This window comes from Helicoverpa armigera, chromosome 27 (genome assembly GCF_030705265.1).
Source record: "Helicoverpa armigera isolate CAAS_96S chromosome 27, ASM3070526v1, whole genome shotgun sequence".
In the NCBI taxonomy this organism is placed as follows: domain Eukaryota; kingdom Metazoa; phylum Arthropoda; class Insecta; order Lepidoptera; family Noctuidae; genus Helicoverpa; species Helicoverpa armigera.
The window spans coordinates 2303650-2320346 of NC_087146.1; the positions used below are offsets into that span (position 1 = coordinate 2303650).

At 34.6% G+C, this 16697-nt stretch overlaps 2 protein-coding genes across 5 annotated transcripts in view; one reads left to right on the plus strand and one right to left on the minus strand.

Annotated features, from left to right (window-relative positions):
• LOC110373784 (cullin-1) overlaps window positions 1–11939 on the minus strand; it is a 43374-nt gene extending 31435 nt beyond the window's left edge. Inside the window, exons 1-2 of one of the 4 annotated variants that reach the window (XM_049844411.2) lie at window positions 11687–11939; window positions 8577–8830 (exon numbers count right to left, since the gene is read on the minus strand). In XM_049844411.2, the coding sequence (XP_049700368.1) occupies window positions 8577–8642 (66 nt within the window). In that variant the 5' untranslated portion in view covers window positions 8643–8830; window positions 11687–11939. Of the gene's footprint in view, window positions 1–8576; window positions 8831–11409; window positions 11606–11686 lie in introns of those variants that run through there. The other 3 variants (XM_064042008.1, XM_064042006.1, XM_064042007.1) reach the window with 3 other exon arrangements.
• A 588-nt stretch (window positions 11940–12527) lies between these two features.
• On the plus strand, window positions 12528–16466 carry LOC110373779 (LHFPL tetraspan subfamily member 2a protein). The gene is made up of 5 exons (XM_064042122.1): window positions 12528–12850; window positions 13353–13471; window positions 14869–14979; window positions 15376–15489; window positions 16279–16466. The coding sequence occupies exons 1-5, from the start codon at window positions 12675–12677 to the stop codon at window positions 16419–16421; spliced, it is 663 nt and encodes a 220-aa protein (XP_063898192.1). The 5' UTR covers window positions 12528–12674; the 3' UTR covers window positions 16422–16466.
• Window positions 16467–16697: the final 231 nt, after the last annotated feature.

Genomic DNA, 16697 nt, shown 5'->3' on the forward strand with positions numbered 1-16697 from the left:
TTATTGAAGAGGCAACAATACATTATCTACGAACACTTGAACTGTTTAACTATCACTGAGCATAAGATACAGCCTGGTCACAGAAAGTCAGCAAAGCCTTAGTAATAGAGTCCCTTTTCATACAATAGGTACCGAATCCTAAAAATTGCATAATTTGCGCTGTGCCTGCATGCTGTGCCGACCACACATAAAATTGGCATAATGATGAGTATAGCTGTCGACATAAATATTTTATATACTAGAGATTACTCTATTTCATATAATTTTACGAGTGCATCTGACCACCCGTCGTAATCTTTTAACACCCACGGAAAGAGTGAGGCTAGTTTATTTTTAGTTCAGGGCCGTATTTACCATCAAACGTTTATGATTCAAACACTTATTTATGTTTTACTTTTATCCTCTAGAAATCTATACAGCTCAGGTATGCATGCAACGGAAATTCGAAAAAGTTTTCGAGCTATAAAAAAAAAACTATTTATCATATATTTCAACTGCAAAAATTATAGATCTTCCGTCTATTTAGGAACATTAAGAAAAGAGTTGTACATGCATTATGATTCGAAATCAAATTAAAAAAATATACCTATATGCCTTTGACTTTTAGCACTGGCTCTCGTTATGGTCAAGTTTTCCACTATGTGACCTCAGCGACATTTTCCTTATGTTGCAATCACTCCGTGATTACCAGTCAAATCAGTGCAGTCCTTAGGTTAGGGCTTAGAGAGTTACTTTATATTAGTACTAGCTTCCGCCAGCGGCTTCGCCCGCGTGGTGTGATGATAAAAAGTAGCTTATGTGTTAATCCAGGGTATCACCTATCTACATACCAAATTTCAATCAAATCGGTCCAGCCGTTTTCACGTGATTGAATAACAAACATACATCCATACATTCTCACAAACTTTCACATTTATAATATAAGTAGGATTTGAGGGTTTTCACAACCATTTCGACATTTTCCGGTAATGTCAGTAGCAATTTTCTTTTTATCTTTCTAAGTATCGAACACATCAACACACCCCAAAAGTATCTATTCTAATATAATCCCACCAAAAACATTAAATGTAAAAAAAGCCAATCCTCTACGCAATTCCTCCACCGTAAAATGTTTTGAGATCGCATAGAAGCCAAGTCCTGTTCAATTTTATTTGTAATAATAAATCAATATTTTGTGACCATATCAATAGTTTCGTTCACTTTACAATAATATTGACTTGGCCATGAGCACAATAAACTACAAATATAATACAGCATATCTTGGAGAGGTGAAAGTCAATCATGAAGTTTAATGTCACAGAATTAAATACTTTTAGTTTTTTCAATTGTTACTAAATGACCGACAGTCAGTATCATCCAAAATCATGAACTGCACATTTACTATGGCGCATGTTTGGTCCATGGTGATCTCTAATTCCAATCAGTCCAATCGTAAAATCATGTCCATATAGAATGTATCAATTCAATGGTATTTACACATTATTTCAGGGAGCGACTATTAACTTGTGCTCATGGCCAAGACAATATTATTGTAATGTGAACAAAACTATTGATATAGTCACAAAATATTGATTTATTATTACAAATAAAATTGAACAGGACTTGGCTTCTATGCGATCTCAAAACATTTTACGGTGGAGGAATTGCGTAGAGGATTGGCTTTTTTTACATTTAATGTTTTTGGTGGGATCTAATTTATTTTTTGTAGGTCTCCTTCTTCTCTAAGTGTATAACAAATTAAATTAACTTACATGCAACTAACTAAATATATAACAAACTAAATATGTACACCTAAACTAGCACGTAAACAACATTTTTTTTAAATAAATTAAACAATTTCGAAATTGTCGAATTTTTAATCGAATATCTTTTAGAATAAAAGAGATTTATTTCAGAGGTAGATGGCGCTATCACATGAAATTGTTTTTTTTTTTAACTAAAAACCGTAGCGCGATTTAGACCAGGACAACGCCATCTATCGAGCGAGCATGCAGTATTTATCGCACTGCATTAATATGAAAGATTTTATCATTATTCATTTTATTTTAACCTAGCTTTTTTATTCATATGTATGTATATTTAATACATAATAACAATATACCACACTACGTAACAATAAAACAAATAGTAACATTTTGTACATAAATAAATAACAAAGTTATCAATGCAGTCAAAATTCATACACAATGTTCTTGAAAAACCGCAAATATAAATTTGTTTCCTATTTTTTTATTAAGTTTTAAGGTTTTTATAATTTTCCCTTTATATGTAGCTAATAACCTATCTTGGTGCCAAATTTGAAGGTTCTAAGTTTGCTAGAAGTACCTTAGACTTTTGATGATCGGTCAGTGAGTGAGTCAGTGACAAAATGGTGTAACTTTGATCGCTCATAACTCGTAAACTATTTATTCAAATTTCTTGTAATTTTGGGACTGAGCTTATTCTAATACTTACTCTTGGTCATCGAAAACCTAAACTCCTAGCTTTGTTCACATGGAAGATACAGGGGGCTGAAATAGCCGCGAAACGCTTCGAGAAAAGATGGTACGGCCGTGCCCGCTTTGCTCGAGTCTTGGCTGGGGCACTGCCGTGCCCTCAGATAAAGAGAAAACATTTTTGTTTCTTAAATCGTGCCCCAAAGTCTCCGAAACTACTGAACGGTTATGAAAAATTCTTCGTAGTTGGAAAGCTACACTCTTTCCGAATAACACAGGCTACATTTTATCCCGGTACGAGCAGTAGTTCCCACGGGACGCGGATGAAACCGCGGGAAAACGGCTAGTAGAGAATATTTTTAATATAACTATGCTCCTAACATGTCTGATGACAGCCAGTTTAACGAATGTAGTCTAAAAACCTACATTCAGTTAGTTTACACCAGTTTACCGTTAGCTCTGACGAGATATATGACGACAGCTGTTTAGCATAAAAATAACAACGTAACTAAAGTTACTGACTGGCTAATTAACATCTACATATGTATATTAAACTAGCTTCCGCCCGCGGCTTCGCACGCGTAGAGTTCGGACATCGAGTTTCCAGAATTTTCTTTGCTATAAACCTCACGGAGCCCAAGACCTTTCCAACGAATGCAAAACCGTGGAAATCGGTTCGTACATTCTAAGGTTATAGCGTCAGGGAGGAAAACCCGACTTATTTTTATATAATAGATTAGAATGGTTAAAAATGATCTTATGATGAAGAAGTATGATGGTACAGAGACCAACGGTCTGTAGCTCACTTACGGCTGTCCCAGTAAGTATCTTTAATATAATTATCTTTAATTTGATTAGTAGAGATAAAATTTTGAAATTAGCCCCACACAAGTTGAATACCTGTCTCTGGTAAGGAAAACAACAGATGAATATGGGAACGGTCGTTAATCCTACCAGGTAAAAACAGTATTATTCAGATATGGGCTTTAAGTATTCCCCTTCAGCTACACTTTGTAACATGAACTGCCAAGCGGTCTGATGACCAGTCTGCTAAATTATGTTGCCTGAATACACAATGTAAACGTATTACAAAATACATACAATTTACATATCGTACATACATTGATGTAAATCATACGTACAGTAAATACTACAACGCGGAATCGAACTCACGACCCTGATGGTAGAAGGTAGACTGGCTAAGCAGCTACGTCATTGTTGCTGTCCTAGTCAAAATTTGGCGAATTTTTACTTTCAAATGGAAATGTTCGACAAAAATTGGTACTTTCGAATTTGATTCTTGGACATGAAAGCTATTATGCTCTTACATAAAGACGGCTGAAATGATTATAGTGTAATTTGGTATGCAGATGCCTTAAATCCTAACGAACATCTGTACATGAGTGAAACCTGATAAAACTGCTCGTATCTAGCCATATTAAAAGATCTAAACAGAAACATCATCATCATCAGCCTTTATATCGTCCCACTGCTGGGCTGCAGCCTCCTCTCACACGGAGAAGGATTGAGCGTTAATCACCACGCTTGCTCAATGCGGGTTGGTGATATCAGACTGTAGTCCATGTTTCCTCGAGATTTGACGCTTTCTCTTAATTTCTGCGGTCTCAAATCGATCGGTTACAGCTAGTGGTAACTATACGATATTCTGATTCGATTGAATAATAGATGAACGAGTATTTATAACTTTTAAATCGATAGCTTTTATCAATGTATAAGACATGGTTGTGACGGAAATAAGAGTTTACATATAAAAGTAACTCGATTAAGTAATCAGACATACGTTAGTTTACCTAATATCACGCCTGTTCTTTCCGAAGGATTGGGCTGAAATACCCTTCAAATAAACGGGAGAATATTGTCCTCAGACTGGCCAAAATCAAAGCTATTTTGAAATAAATTAAAAGCTTAAAATCGAACCCTCTTTGGACCACTATACGTAACCAATAAGGCCCTTATTCACATCAAATAATCCCTCTCGCTGTTGGTGCAGCGTGAGGGAGGCCTCAGACTCTTACTGACTAAAACCCACCATGTTCCTTCTTGTGCCCTTTGTGTACCACAGGGCCGCGGTAACTCTTTCAAACAACCCCACAGCAACCAATAAGGCCCTCCCTACTTTTGATTCCTTCTATGCCGCTAATTATGAAAAACAATGGAAAATCAATTGTGTCTCGCGTATATCTGCGCTCCAGCATACAACTGGTTAAGCCATTGAAGTCTTCTTCTTATCGAGTGAGCTGCAGGTTTAATAACCTAACAAGCCCTGGTGTCAGAGTTTTCTCAAATCCGCCTGACGGCCTCTGACGCGGAATTGTAACAACGACTGCTACTGAGTACTAAAATGAGTGATTGAACTTACCCATCTTAACAAAACAACGAAAAAAAAAATCTTTTGTTTTAGAAAATCATAGTTACGTCAAAAATGATGAAATAGAAAACCGTTACGAATACCATATTATTGTCAATGTAGGTCGATTGTAACAATAGACAGTAATGCTTGTACATTAATTAATGAATTAACGACTCTATTTTTAGGAAGATAAAGATGTAATTCCTTTGTGTTGTTGTTGCTAATTAGCTATGTTGATTAGGTTGAATATAGGCTATGTTTGTATAGAAATAAGGGTTAAGGTTCTGTCAATAACTGTTGTATTGATTTACATTATAGTAATAAGATCGATAAATTAATGTGCAACTTAATTAGGTACTGTTAAGTTTGAATGAAGTGATTACGAAACAAAATTCATCATCATCTGCCTAGCTTTTTCTGAAATAAGTATGTTGGGGTCGGCTTCCAGTCTAAGCGAATCCAGCTGAGTACCAGTATTTTATATGAAGCGACTGCTTATCTGACCTCCTCAACCCATTTATTTGTTAGTATTTCAGTATTATCCCAGTATTTCCCCACTATTTATTGATGTTATTTTACATACAAACCTTCCTCTTTAATCACTCTATCTCTATTAAAAAAACCGCATGAAAATCGGTTGCGTAGTATTGAAGATTTAAGCGTACACAGGGTCAGAAAAAGCGACTTTGTTTTATACTATGTTCGATTCGGAACGGCTATCAGTAGAAGTCTGACACTCCCTCCCACTGCGCCCACAGTAGGAGGAAAATGAGTAAAAAGTTTCAAACACACGTGACTTTATTTAAAAGGTTTCATTTGCCTTGCCAAAGAATGTTACTGCCATAAATTGAACTTAGTTAAGGTACGACATTCTCTGAAGGAATTTAATTAAGTTTTCCAATATATTTTAAGGTGGGTTATTAATTTGTTAGGGTTGTCCCACATTTGGAACATTTTTTGACCTTGTTAGATAAGCATGTGTTCTTTAGGGCAGTCCCCTAATTCAGTGACTAATTATATATGGACTATCTCACTGAAAAGCCAGATTGTTTCTGTCTTTTAATGGATAGTTGAGAATTTCAAGTATGCCGTATTATTTTTCAAAATAAGTAACATTTTTTTATATATTTTTTTTTATAAATGACTGGATTAACTTCGTCGTTATTTAATTCCAGCTGCCTAGAATTTTCCTACCTATGTTGGGGTCTTCTTCCAGTCTCACTTCATGCAGCCGAGTAGGTACCAGTGTTTTACATGAAGCCACATAGTCGTTGTTAAATCTGTGACTGTTAACATAATATTACATTTTCATAGAAATTATCAATTCTGTAATTATCTAGAATCTAGACAGTTCAAAGATTAGTTGTTTCACAAGACATTACATACAAATGCGGTTTCTATTGCAACAGATAGTAGATAGGGCACGCACAGCGGCAACGCTATTTACGCACCTATAAGGAAGTCATAAGGAAAATTAATAATTCGTACGGACATACGTATCGGGTAGTCCTAACTGGGTTGAGGAGGTCAGATAGGAGGCAGTAGCTGTATGTGAAACAACTGGTACTCGGCTGCATGCAATTAGATTGGAAGTCAACCCCAACATAGTTGGGAAAAGGCAGATAGATACGGGCATACTTCAGGCTAGTTTCATGTACTTCATCATTATCATCATCTCAGCCATAGGACGTCCACTGCTGAACATAGGCCTCCCCCTTAGATCTCCACAGATACCTGTTGGAAGCGACCTGCATCCAGCGTCGTTTCATGTACTTGAACTATCTCAATTAAACTTGAACTATGCATGAAAGCTGTAGATAAAAATTCTTATCGAAAACATTAAAAACTGAATCCCAATTTAATTTAGGCATGTATTTAACGCGGCGACTAAGTAAAACGAATATAGGTTTTAAAAAATAATAGAGTGGGTACCATTTATAATGGGTTGGCAGCTAAAAAGGAGTATCATAATAAGTAAAAGGTAGCATATTAGTATATCAGTTATGAGGTCCGTTTTAATTTAAACTAGCATCAAGTTTTTCTTTTGGCAACTGAATTAATATCTAAGCGAAAACTTAATGATGACAATAAAATAGAAAATGGGCATTCATAAATAATACAAATCAGGTTCTATTTAAAATTGTTTGGATGAAGAATAAATATAAACTAGCTCCTATTATAAATATATTGTGCGACTTTTTAATAGCTTTAAATAAAGTCTAAAATGGCATGTAGAAAAAATATTTTGCGGCTGTTATTTTCAAAATTATAGGTGAATAGCATGGAAGTAAGCATGCAACATGCAGCAAGCATGACTTCTGTCACGGCTCCGGCGCTGCGGGGCTCCGGCGGTCCCATGCGAGCTTATCGTCGCAGATGGTTTTCACGCTCACCACCGCAGCTTCGGCTTGCTGGCCGGCAGCGCCGGCCAGCCTCAGCCGCGGCGGCGAGCGTTAAAACTACCTGCGCCTCAGCTCGCAGGCCGCCTCGCCCCTCCGCGCCTACGCGGTTTTGAATTGCACTCTAGGGGTAGGGCAGATAAGACTACGTGGAGTCGGTTTTGCAGCGAATCGTTTTCGTCACTAACTTAAATTTTTAATACAATGTTTTTTTAATTGAAAGTTATAAATGACAATATGCTAAATAAAATGAATCCAAATTAAATTCTACCATCTTCATAGTGCGCCAAGTGAGATAATACCACCGCACCTTCCGCCGTTTTCATGAAATTATGATACACAATATTAATAATTAACTCTTATTCCTTTTTATTGTACTCCTTTTAATATTTAGCGCTATCCACAAAGCGAAGCCCGAAACTGGGTTTTTAGTCAGCACGAAATAGTTGGTAACATATTATTTTTGCCACCCAACTAACATTATTAGTCGCCAAGTCATTATAAATAGCTCCTCACCTAATATTTCAATTGACTGGTATAGTTTATTTGCTACCCAAACGCAGCTGCTAGTTTTTAGTTTTTATAACACCCTTAATTTTGAACCTTACATATTATAATAGTCGCGAAAATATTTAATCGCTGGCAAGTTATTTTATTTGTTGCCAACATTTGTCGACTTTTAAGTTATTAGTCACCAGGAATATAATAAGCCTTTAATTTACCACAGAGGCGAGGTAAGTATTTAATAAACAATGTTGAAATGATGATTTCAGACTATAAGACCGATATCTTAAAACACTAACAAACTGGAAAAAATATAAACATCCGAATTGACGTCGTCCTTTTTAGGAAGTCGGGTAGAAAACACAATATTCATACGATACTCAAGTATTCACCATAACCATTTATTTACCAGCAATTGTCTCTTGCAATACATAAAAGGAAATTAAAAATAAAAACAAATAAACTGGTTTCCAAAACACAGAATAATAATAAATGGAGTACTCAATTGTTCATCAGTCAGAATTGCACTGATAGATAGAATATTAGGTAGTTTAAAGGTTTATTATTATTTTCAGAAACAAGGTTGTGGAGATGAGATAGACAGTTGCTCCATGTAAAATATTGCTATGAAAATATCTGTGAGCAGCTATTAAGTTTGGCGACAATTATACTCAACTACATTAGGTTGTTTTAGGTTCTTGAAGTTACAACTCGTTTAGAAATCGAACCATGTCTTATTATTTAAGAACGAGCAACCTGTTTGAAATAAAAACAGAGATTTGACTTGAATTTTTATGACAGTCCCGAGTACCAACTCCATTTATTACTAACCTTTGTTCCACACATATAAAAAAATATAATCCTTACCTGATCAAAATCCTTTTGTCGTAAAGGCATTTGGGGCCTTGCATTGGTATTATTTAGAGAACTCATTCTGCCTCAGTGTCGCATATAAACACAAGACTGGCTACACACGATTCATATAATGTTATAAAAAAAATATTTAAACTAATCACGTAAAGAGATCACAGTATTCCAGCTAGGCAGCTGCTATATATACATAATTTGTGTTTGTATGTTATTTTTGCTAGTACACTATGTAGCCTTTGCGCTTGTCAATTCTGAAACAAAAGAATTTTTTTGTGGTTAGTGTTAGGATAGGAACAGGAAGAGTGAGAGACACACATACGTTGAGAATGTACACATTTTATTTTACAAGTACAGATTTTTTTCTATTTATTTTTGTTTTTTTTTTGGCCCATATAGAAACTACATCATCATCAGCCTTTTTCAAGTTCTACTGCAGGGCATAGGCTTCTTCACATACAGTGAAGGAATAAGCATTGACCCCAACATAGTTGGGAAAAAGGATCGGAGGATGATGACCACTTGCACACAATGCTGGTTGGTGATTTCAGACTATAAAGACCCGGTTTCCTTAAGATGTTTTCTTTCATTCACCCTTACTCACGACATTGGTGGCTTGGCAAAGACATAGTTTTATAACTTAGAAAAGTTGCGATTTTAATATAAACAATACATGTTCAAAACAAAAATAATGTCTTGTTTATATGAATACTTATGAATGTCAATACCATGTTTTGATCCTTTGAAGGTCAAATAAGTAACTGTAAGTCAAGTCAATACACCTACTTTAAAATCTAATAATATGAGACCCCAGTGCGTCTAGAAATCATGTTATTTTTAGCCACTGATGAAAAAATAAGTGTTTTCTAAGATAGTCTTTCAAAGTACCTAATTATTATGATAATTAAAACCTTTATTTAGTAGTTTGGCACAAAGATTTTGTAAGATTTGTTTACCATCTTGTTAGATGCTCTGTTACTATTTATAGCCATTTATAAACTTTCTCTCTTACAATAGGTTTGCTGTAGAACCCAATTCTGGATTCAGCTCACACTTGTAAATAATCTTCTCCAAGATGTTTATGTATTTACAATTAGTATGTGCAATAAAGAATAGTATAAGGAAGAAATAAAAAAACTGTGTTTAAATATTGAAGAAACAAATGCAACAACATTGAAGACAAAAAAAACGTACCGGTAGAAAGTAAACAAATGCGATTTACAGTTTGATTTAGAACTGTTATTTTCTCAAATATACAGCATGGCATTGCAGAAAATTTTGTCAACTGGACACAAAATTTTAGTTTAGCTTAGAATTTGAATTATCATAAACAGTGCAGTGCAGTGGGTCTTAAGTTTAAGGGATGAAGTTCTTAGCCGATGCCATCAGGCAGACGAAAATCCAGGACTTAAAATCTAGGGCTTATTAGGTGATTAAACCTGCAGCCCACACAATCATAATGACTTTGCCGCTTCATTATAAGACTCCTACACATGCATATAACGGGTATTGATCTACCTTCTTGGTTTTTCAATGCTAACCAGGTATGTATCAAGGATGGAAGGTAGGTTAGTCGGTAATATGCATAGTTTTATTGCATATTAACTGTTTTTCACAGTTTCCCCTGCATCCTGAGGGAACTTCTTCCCGTACCAGGGTAAAATATAGCCTATGTTACTCAGGAATAGTGTAGCTTTCCATCAGTGAAAGAATTTACAAATCGGTTCAGTAGTTCCAGAACCTTTATGACAAATGTTACCTCTTTTCTATATTAGCATAGAAATATGCACTAATCTGTTTCTTGCAGTTTCAACTGAGTCCTAGCTCCTCAACGACTCATCATGCTATGATAAAATATAGCCTTAACCAATCGGGGCGCTTAAGACATTTTTGTAAAATGGCAAAGTACTTTTTAAGTTGATTTTACCTATTTATTACAGACACACATGAAAATCTTTCATCTTTTAAATTAAATAATTCAGTAAAAGTATAGATTATGTAGATGAATGCAGTTTTTTATGAGTCAATCAGTAAACTATAAGCAACAGCAGTGAAAGTTACACAAGCTGTGGACAGTGGAAAAGCAATAGATTGCTATAGACAACTAAACGCTTGTTATCTTTCTTTTTTTATGCAGACAAAAGAGGTACACCTATACCAGTACTTTATTTGAGTGAATATATGGAGAACTTTGAAAATAAGGAAGTAGGAGGATGATGAAGTGTCCAAGACCAATCTTAGAATGATTAACATTTGTAATAATTTACATACAATTTTAAGAAGGAAATGACTTACATACAATGTTTATGTATTGATTTCACATAGATTACAGCTTGTAATCTATACAATAAAGTCTTTGATATTTATGTTTTTCATGCAACCTTCCATTATTTTTAAATAATTCTGTTGGAAACTACAAACTTTTTTTACAGCTAGAAAGCTATGTGGCATAATTTGAGGCTTACATAAAAACTCCTTCACCAGGAATGTCCATGTAATAGAACACCTTTGCCAACAGTTATAACAGCAAAAAAAACTATGTCAAGAGGATAACAATCAAGTATAACTGCATTTTTAAACAAAAACTCACTCAACAGTGGGTGCTTATTCAACTGGAACAAACTTATTTACATAAAAAAATATCCCACATGACAAATGTGCCCACTTTCTAACGAGCAAAAAAAATACTAATAAAATAGCGGGAATTTACTATACGTCAGTGGATTACATGCAACGTTCCTCAGAAAAAGTAAAAGTGACTATGCATATGACAAAGGAACCAGATTTTGCAACCTAAACAAGGGCATATGAAAACATGTTTTTTCTACCATACCCGCAGCACACACTTAGCACGTACCTTCACAGTTTCACAGACACACTTCATGGCACTGTATTTAACACTAAATAATCATAAAATAAACGATTTAAATAAAATAAATTGTTCAATTACGACTGATTTCTTTGCTTGACAATACACAGGTAGGTACACATCTGTACCTGACAATTGACTGACAGGTATTTTGATTATCCTACAAAATACGCCTCAATGTAAACCCAATACAAGTTACTTTACATCGTCGATACATTACATTTGACAGGATTATACTTACGTAGCAATCGTTTTCACGCTGTCATCGACCACATTTCACTTGAAATTATCGCGACACGATTCAACGTAACGTTGTACACTTTTAAAATCACTAATTGATTTGCAAAATTCAATGCAGGAAATAATAGGCCCTGATTAAATTAACCATTTCTTTCTCGCACTAAATGAAAAGAAACAACAAGGAAGAAGAGAGAACAAAACCGTATTTTATTTTTATCCTGCTGAAACAGCAGATGGCGCTTTGCTACTTGTTTTATGGATGCGTTCGGACTGCAGAGTACGGATGCGTTCATACTGCATTATAGATGTGAGAATAAAACTTTTTACAGTTGTTTTGATAAATTAATATTGAATTACTTTTATTCTTCTTTTCTATATCTACTATTTAAATCTTTCATGATTAATTTGTCTAAAAATAATTTTAATGCGAGTCGCATCTTGTGTGAAAATCTTTCTGAATTCAGTTACTTACATAAATAAAAAAACTTTCGGACACTAATCCGTTGTTTTTACCTCAACAAAAAAATATGAATCTTATTCCGGCGGCATATGCTTCTATGTATGTTTTGTTTGTTTACAATAATGAATTACTTCCGTGTTTTATTAAGTCAGATTCTTAATTAACTCAGTGCGGCTTTCAAGGCCCGATCTTAACCGGGCCTTACATTTTTATTGCTTAAAGTACAGTAATTAAAAAATAATATCCGAAAAAAATGAAACTATTTCGACTCTCATTTAGACTTCGACTTTGTTTCATACAATATTAATTTTCGCTTCTCTAGTTGAAGCAATAAGCAATTAAAAAAGTGAAATGTCAGTTGCAGTTTGTCTCTTGCTGCGTTCTGTCTGTCAAGAAATGTCAGAAATCAGCGACTGTGTGTACGATTAGTTTATAATTATTTTTTTATTTTATTTAACAAACTGTTTACCAGTAAAAGAAAACTTTTTAAATACACTTGTAACTTATATCGCTATCTACAGTTTAAATCATGTGTTACGTTATAGTAACTGGAAGGAGCTTAGCATGGCTTTTACTAAGTTTGGTAGCATTCATGTTAATTTTGACTGGTATTATGACTCCTAAATGGCTTATGGGCCAGCCCGTGGTGCTCAACGAGAAGAATATCACTAGTTTTTATGTTCCTAGCGTCGGTATTTACAATAGGTAAGTTTTAGAAAAAGTTTTTGAAATGTTAAGTTAGGGCATCCAATTTTGTACTTACTTAATTTTATATGTATGTGAACTTAAAAGAATATAATTTAGTGAAAAAAAAAACATGCCTATTTAAAATAGTAAAATAATAAGACTTAACAAATAAAAGATGACCCATTGGCTGGTTGTTGTGTATCAGAAATCATATTGTCAACACATTAACACACGTTAATATCTTTTAAGAAAGCTATATTCATTCAATAAGTCTTAATAATTTGAACTGTTATAATTTTCAACCGTTATTACAATCATCATCATCTCAGCCACAGGACGTCCACTGCTGAACATAGGCTTCCCCCTTTGATCTCCACAGATACCTGAATAGATACACACTTTATTGTTATTACAATAGCTACTGAAAACTCACAATATTACACAAACAATCCATCTTATTTATTTCCCCAACATTTTCTCCCGAAAACGAACAAAATAAATTAAGTCTTCTTATTCACAGATGTATCCGCATGAGAGATGACCATAACAACTGTGCTTCGTTCTCGTTCTATGGGCTGGCCACTGATGCTGAAGTGTATCCTACACCTTGGAAGGCGGCCATGTTCTTCCTGTCTCTGTGTAAGTAAAAATCTATTTGTTAAAAGATAAACTTGCATACTTACTCCCAAGTTCACCAACAACATAGAAATCTGTTAAAATAATTGTAAGTATGCTATGAAATTCGAAAATAAAAATTCATAATAAACAGCTGATGAAAATTTTTGTTATGTGAATATAGTCTAGCTTTTCTCTTTTTTTATCTGAGTATTTTAAGTATTGCCTTATGTGCTTTCGTAGGCTTAATCTACAACTTTCAGTTTTTGTCTAGGTACCAACTTGCATTGAAATTGCTACAGTAGTTTTGGCATGGAAGTCAGACAGATAGACAGAGAGAGTTACTTTCCGATTTGTAATATTAGTAAAGATAGACTTATTAAATAAACATAAAACATCTATTTGTCTATGAATTAGCACTGGCATTAATTTAAGTCACATTTACACTTACATATTTGGTATGACATTAAGCAAATTATATCCTTATTCCTTACTATCAAGGATAAGTATTGATTTATTCTCAAAGGATGTGTCTAGTGCTGCATACTTAATTAAAGTCTTGCATTGATTTATTGCAAGTGAATGATAATGCTTTTTTTCTGCAAAATAAAATACTTGTTAAAATTACAATTCAACGGACTGTTTCCATGTTTCGGTGGAACAACTTTCTGTTTCCAGGCAAAAAGTAGCTTATGTCATCTCTCAGACTCAAAACTATTTGTGTATAAAATTTTGTCTAAATTGGTTCAGTTCTAGGTAGTTTTGCAACTATAATAGTAGGTAATGATTGATGTAATCTGAAGAGTTTGTTTGTGTATTAATTCAAAATGCAGTAATCAGATGAATATAATATTTTCTGTTACCAAAATCTTGAGAATGTTTAAAGGCTAATAAAAAACTCTTTTGGCAGTTTGACCTTTAAAGACATCCAAAGAGAAAAGTACTTGTACGTTATGTAATAGCTACAGTGTGTAGGGTCCCACTTAAAACTGGGGCATTGGTGTAATACATATTTTGAGTTATGGAATACTCATTTAACAGTCGCTTGGCTCGATCGAAAGTTAAGCAACGCTTGGCGGGGTCAGTACGTGGATGGGTGACCGTCTTGTCATGATGAGCACGTCCGTGTTTGGGAAGGAACGTTAAATATGTTGATCTGAACTTAAACATATCAGTCTTTATGGGAAGTCAGACTGAAACACTGATTAGACTAGAAGCAGATCCCAACATAGTGAAGAAAATGGTGCATGGATATTGTAGACATACTTTACAGAGAATTATAGGCGGAACTGGATAGTTTCGCCCCATATTTCTCTGCACCTGTACTTGAATATGCTTGGAATCTGTTGTAAAAAAATTATCAGGAGGTGATAAGACTGGCTAAGAATATGTTTGTTTATGGTCCCAATTGTTGATTACAGGTGCAGCCATACAATTCGCAACTGTGTTAGCGGGTGTTATGGCGTGTTGTGTGCAATCTGTGTTTAAGAAGAGTGTCATTTCATTAGCTGGGGCTACTCAAGCACTTGGTGGTACGTATTCCTTACCGTAATATTTTAAATATAACCAGAATAACTCTGTCCGCCCATTATGTCACCTACTTGTCCAATTGTGTTGCTGGGGAGTTTGTTCCACCACTTCTTCCCAGCAAAAACACATAGGAAGTAGTGAAGGGTGGGCGTTTTGGGGGATGTCTTTTGTAAATTTGACCTTCAAAGAGTGCTGATTTTCAGCCTACTTTGAATAAATGACTTTTGATTTTGATTTACTATAACACCTAAGTTCTAAGATTTTCTAATCAAAATGAAAAAAAAATGGTGTATCTGTCTGTCCACAGTTTTCATTTTAAGACTACTAAAGCAATTTAAATGAAAGTTACACATATAGTATGAAGGTTTTATACTAATTACAAATTTAAAAATTTTCAGGTCTATTCGGCGTGCTAGGTCTACTGTTATACCCTTGGGGCTGGGGAGCAACCAGAGTCAAAAGACTATGTGGCGAGAACTCCGAACCTTATATACCAGGGGACTGTTCTATTGGTAAGTAAATGTTGAAATGACCTTCGAATAGTCAGGCCTTTTGGTAAAAAAAATATATTTTATCCGGTTATGGAAAGTATTTTCAATGGGATGCGGGTGAAACCGCGGGAAACAACTACATAAGTACATAAAATTGTGGTTTGATGATGTCTGGCCATGACCATACCATAACCATGACCATACCATGGGTATTTAAAATATGTATTAATAAATAAGCTTACTTCACTTACTTATTCGTACAGAACTGACAAATAAAACATTTATTATACTCACAATAAATTAAGTATTTTTGTATGTTTTTCCTTATTGACAATATATGTTGTACCTATTCGAATTGTTCAATCATTGCCAACGCATTCTACGTTATATTAAAATAACTGAAGCCGACTTTACTCGGCATAAATAAAGAAACTTGATTCAAGTTTTCTCAGAAATTCTTCCACATATTTATGTACCAGCTTTTCCCGCTTACAAAGTTATCAGGGGACTGATAACTTCGTCCAGCACCCGCATATATGGTGTGAAATCATCAAATGACGGCAACCGCTGTGGGGGCAGCGTGTCAGACTCTTACTGACTAAAACCCACCATTTTCCTGTTTAAGCCCTTTATGTACCAGAGCCGCGGGAACTCGGCTTTCTGTCTTTCGTGTGTGCCGTCTAAATCCGTCAATAATATGAGCTATAGTATTGTGAAATACATACATACCATCTATATTATTCCAATATATTCCAATAGGTTCCAATATATTCCAATATATATCTTAAAATTCATATCTCTCTTTTCCAGGTTGGGCGCTCTTCGTAACTGCAACAGGGGTAGCTCAGATATTCCTAGCGAGTGCACTTTCGAAGACAGCCGACAAAGCCGCTAACTCTGACAAGGTACAATTTCAAATGGACGAAGGTAAACAATTGATTTGTTTAGCCTGATTTACTGTTTAAATGTTTACAGAAACGTTGACAGCTGGTTGTGTAAAAAAAACGTGTAACATTGGAGACGGTTTTGTAAAATTGTATGCGGTTTTGTAAAATTGAACTGGTTTTGTAAAATTAATGTAAAACTGAGAGATTTTGCTTTTATTCTTGTATTTATTCTTAGGAAGCGTTTTTGCTTCTCATTTAACGTAAAAAGCATAATACAAAATTGAATATTAATGTTATGCAGTAAAATGTAAAATTGCTACAAACCATTGTAAATGTATGTAT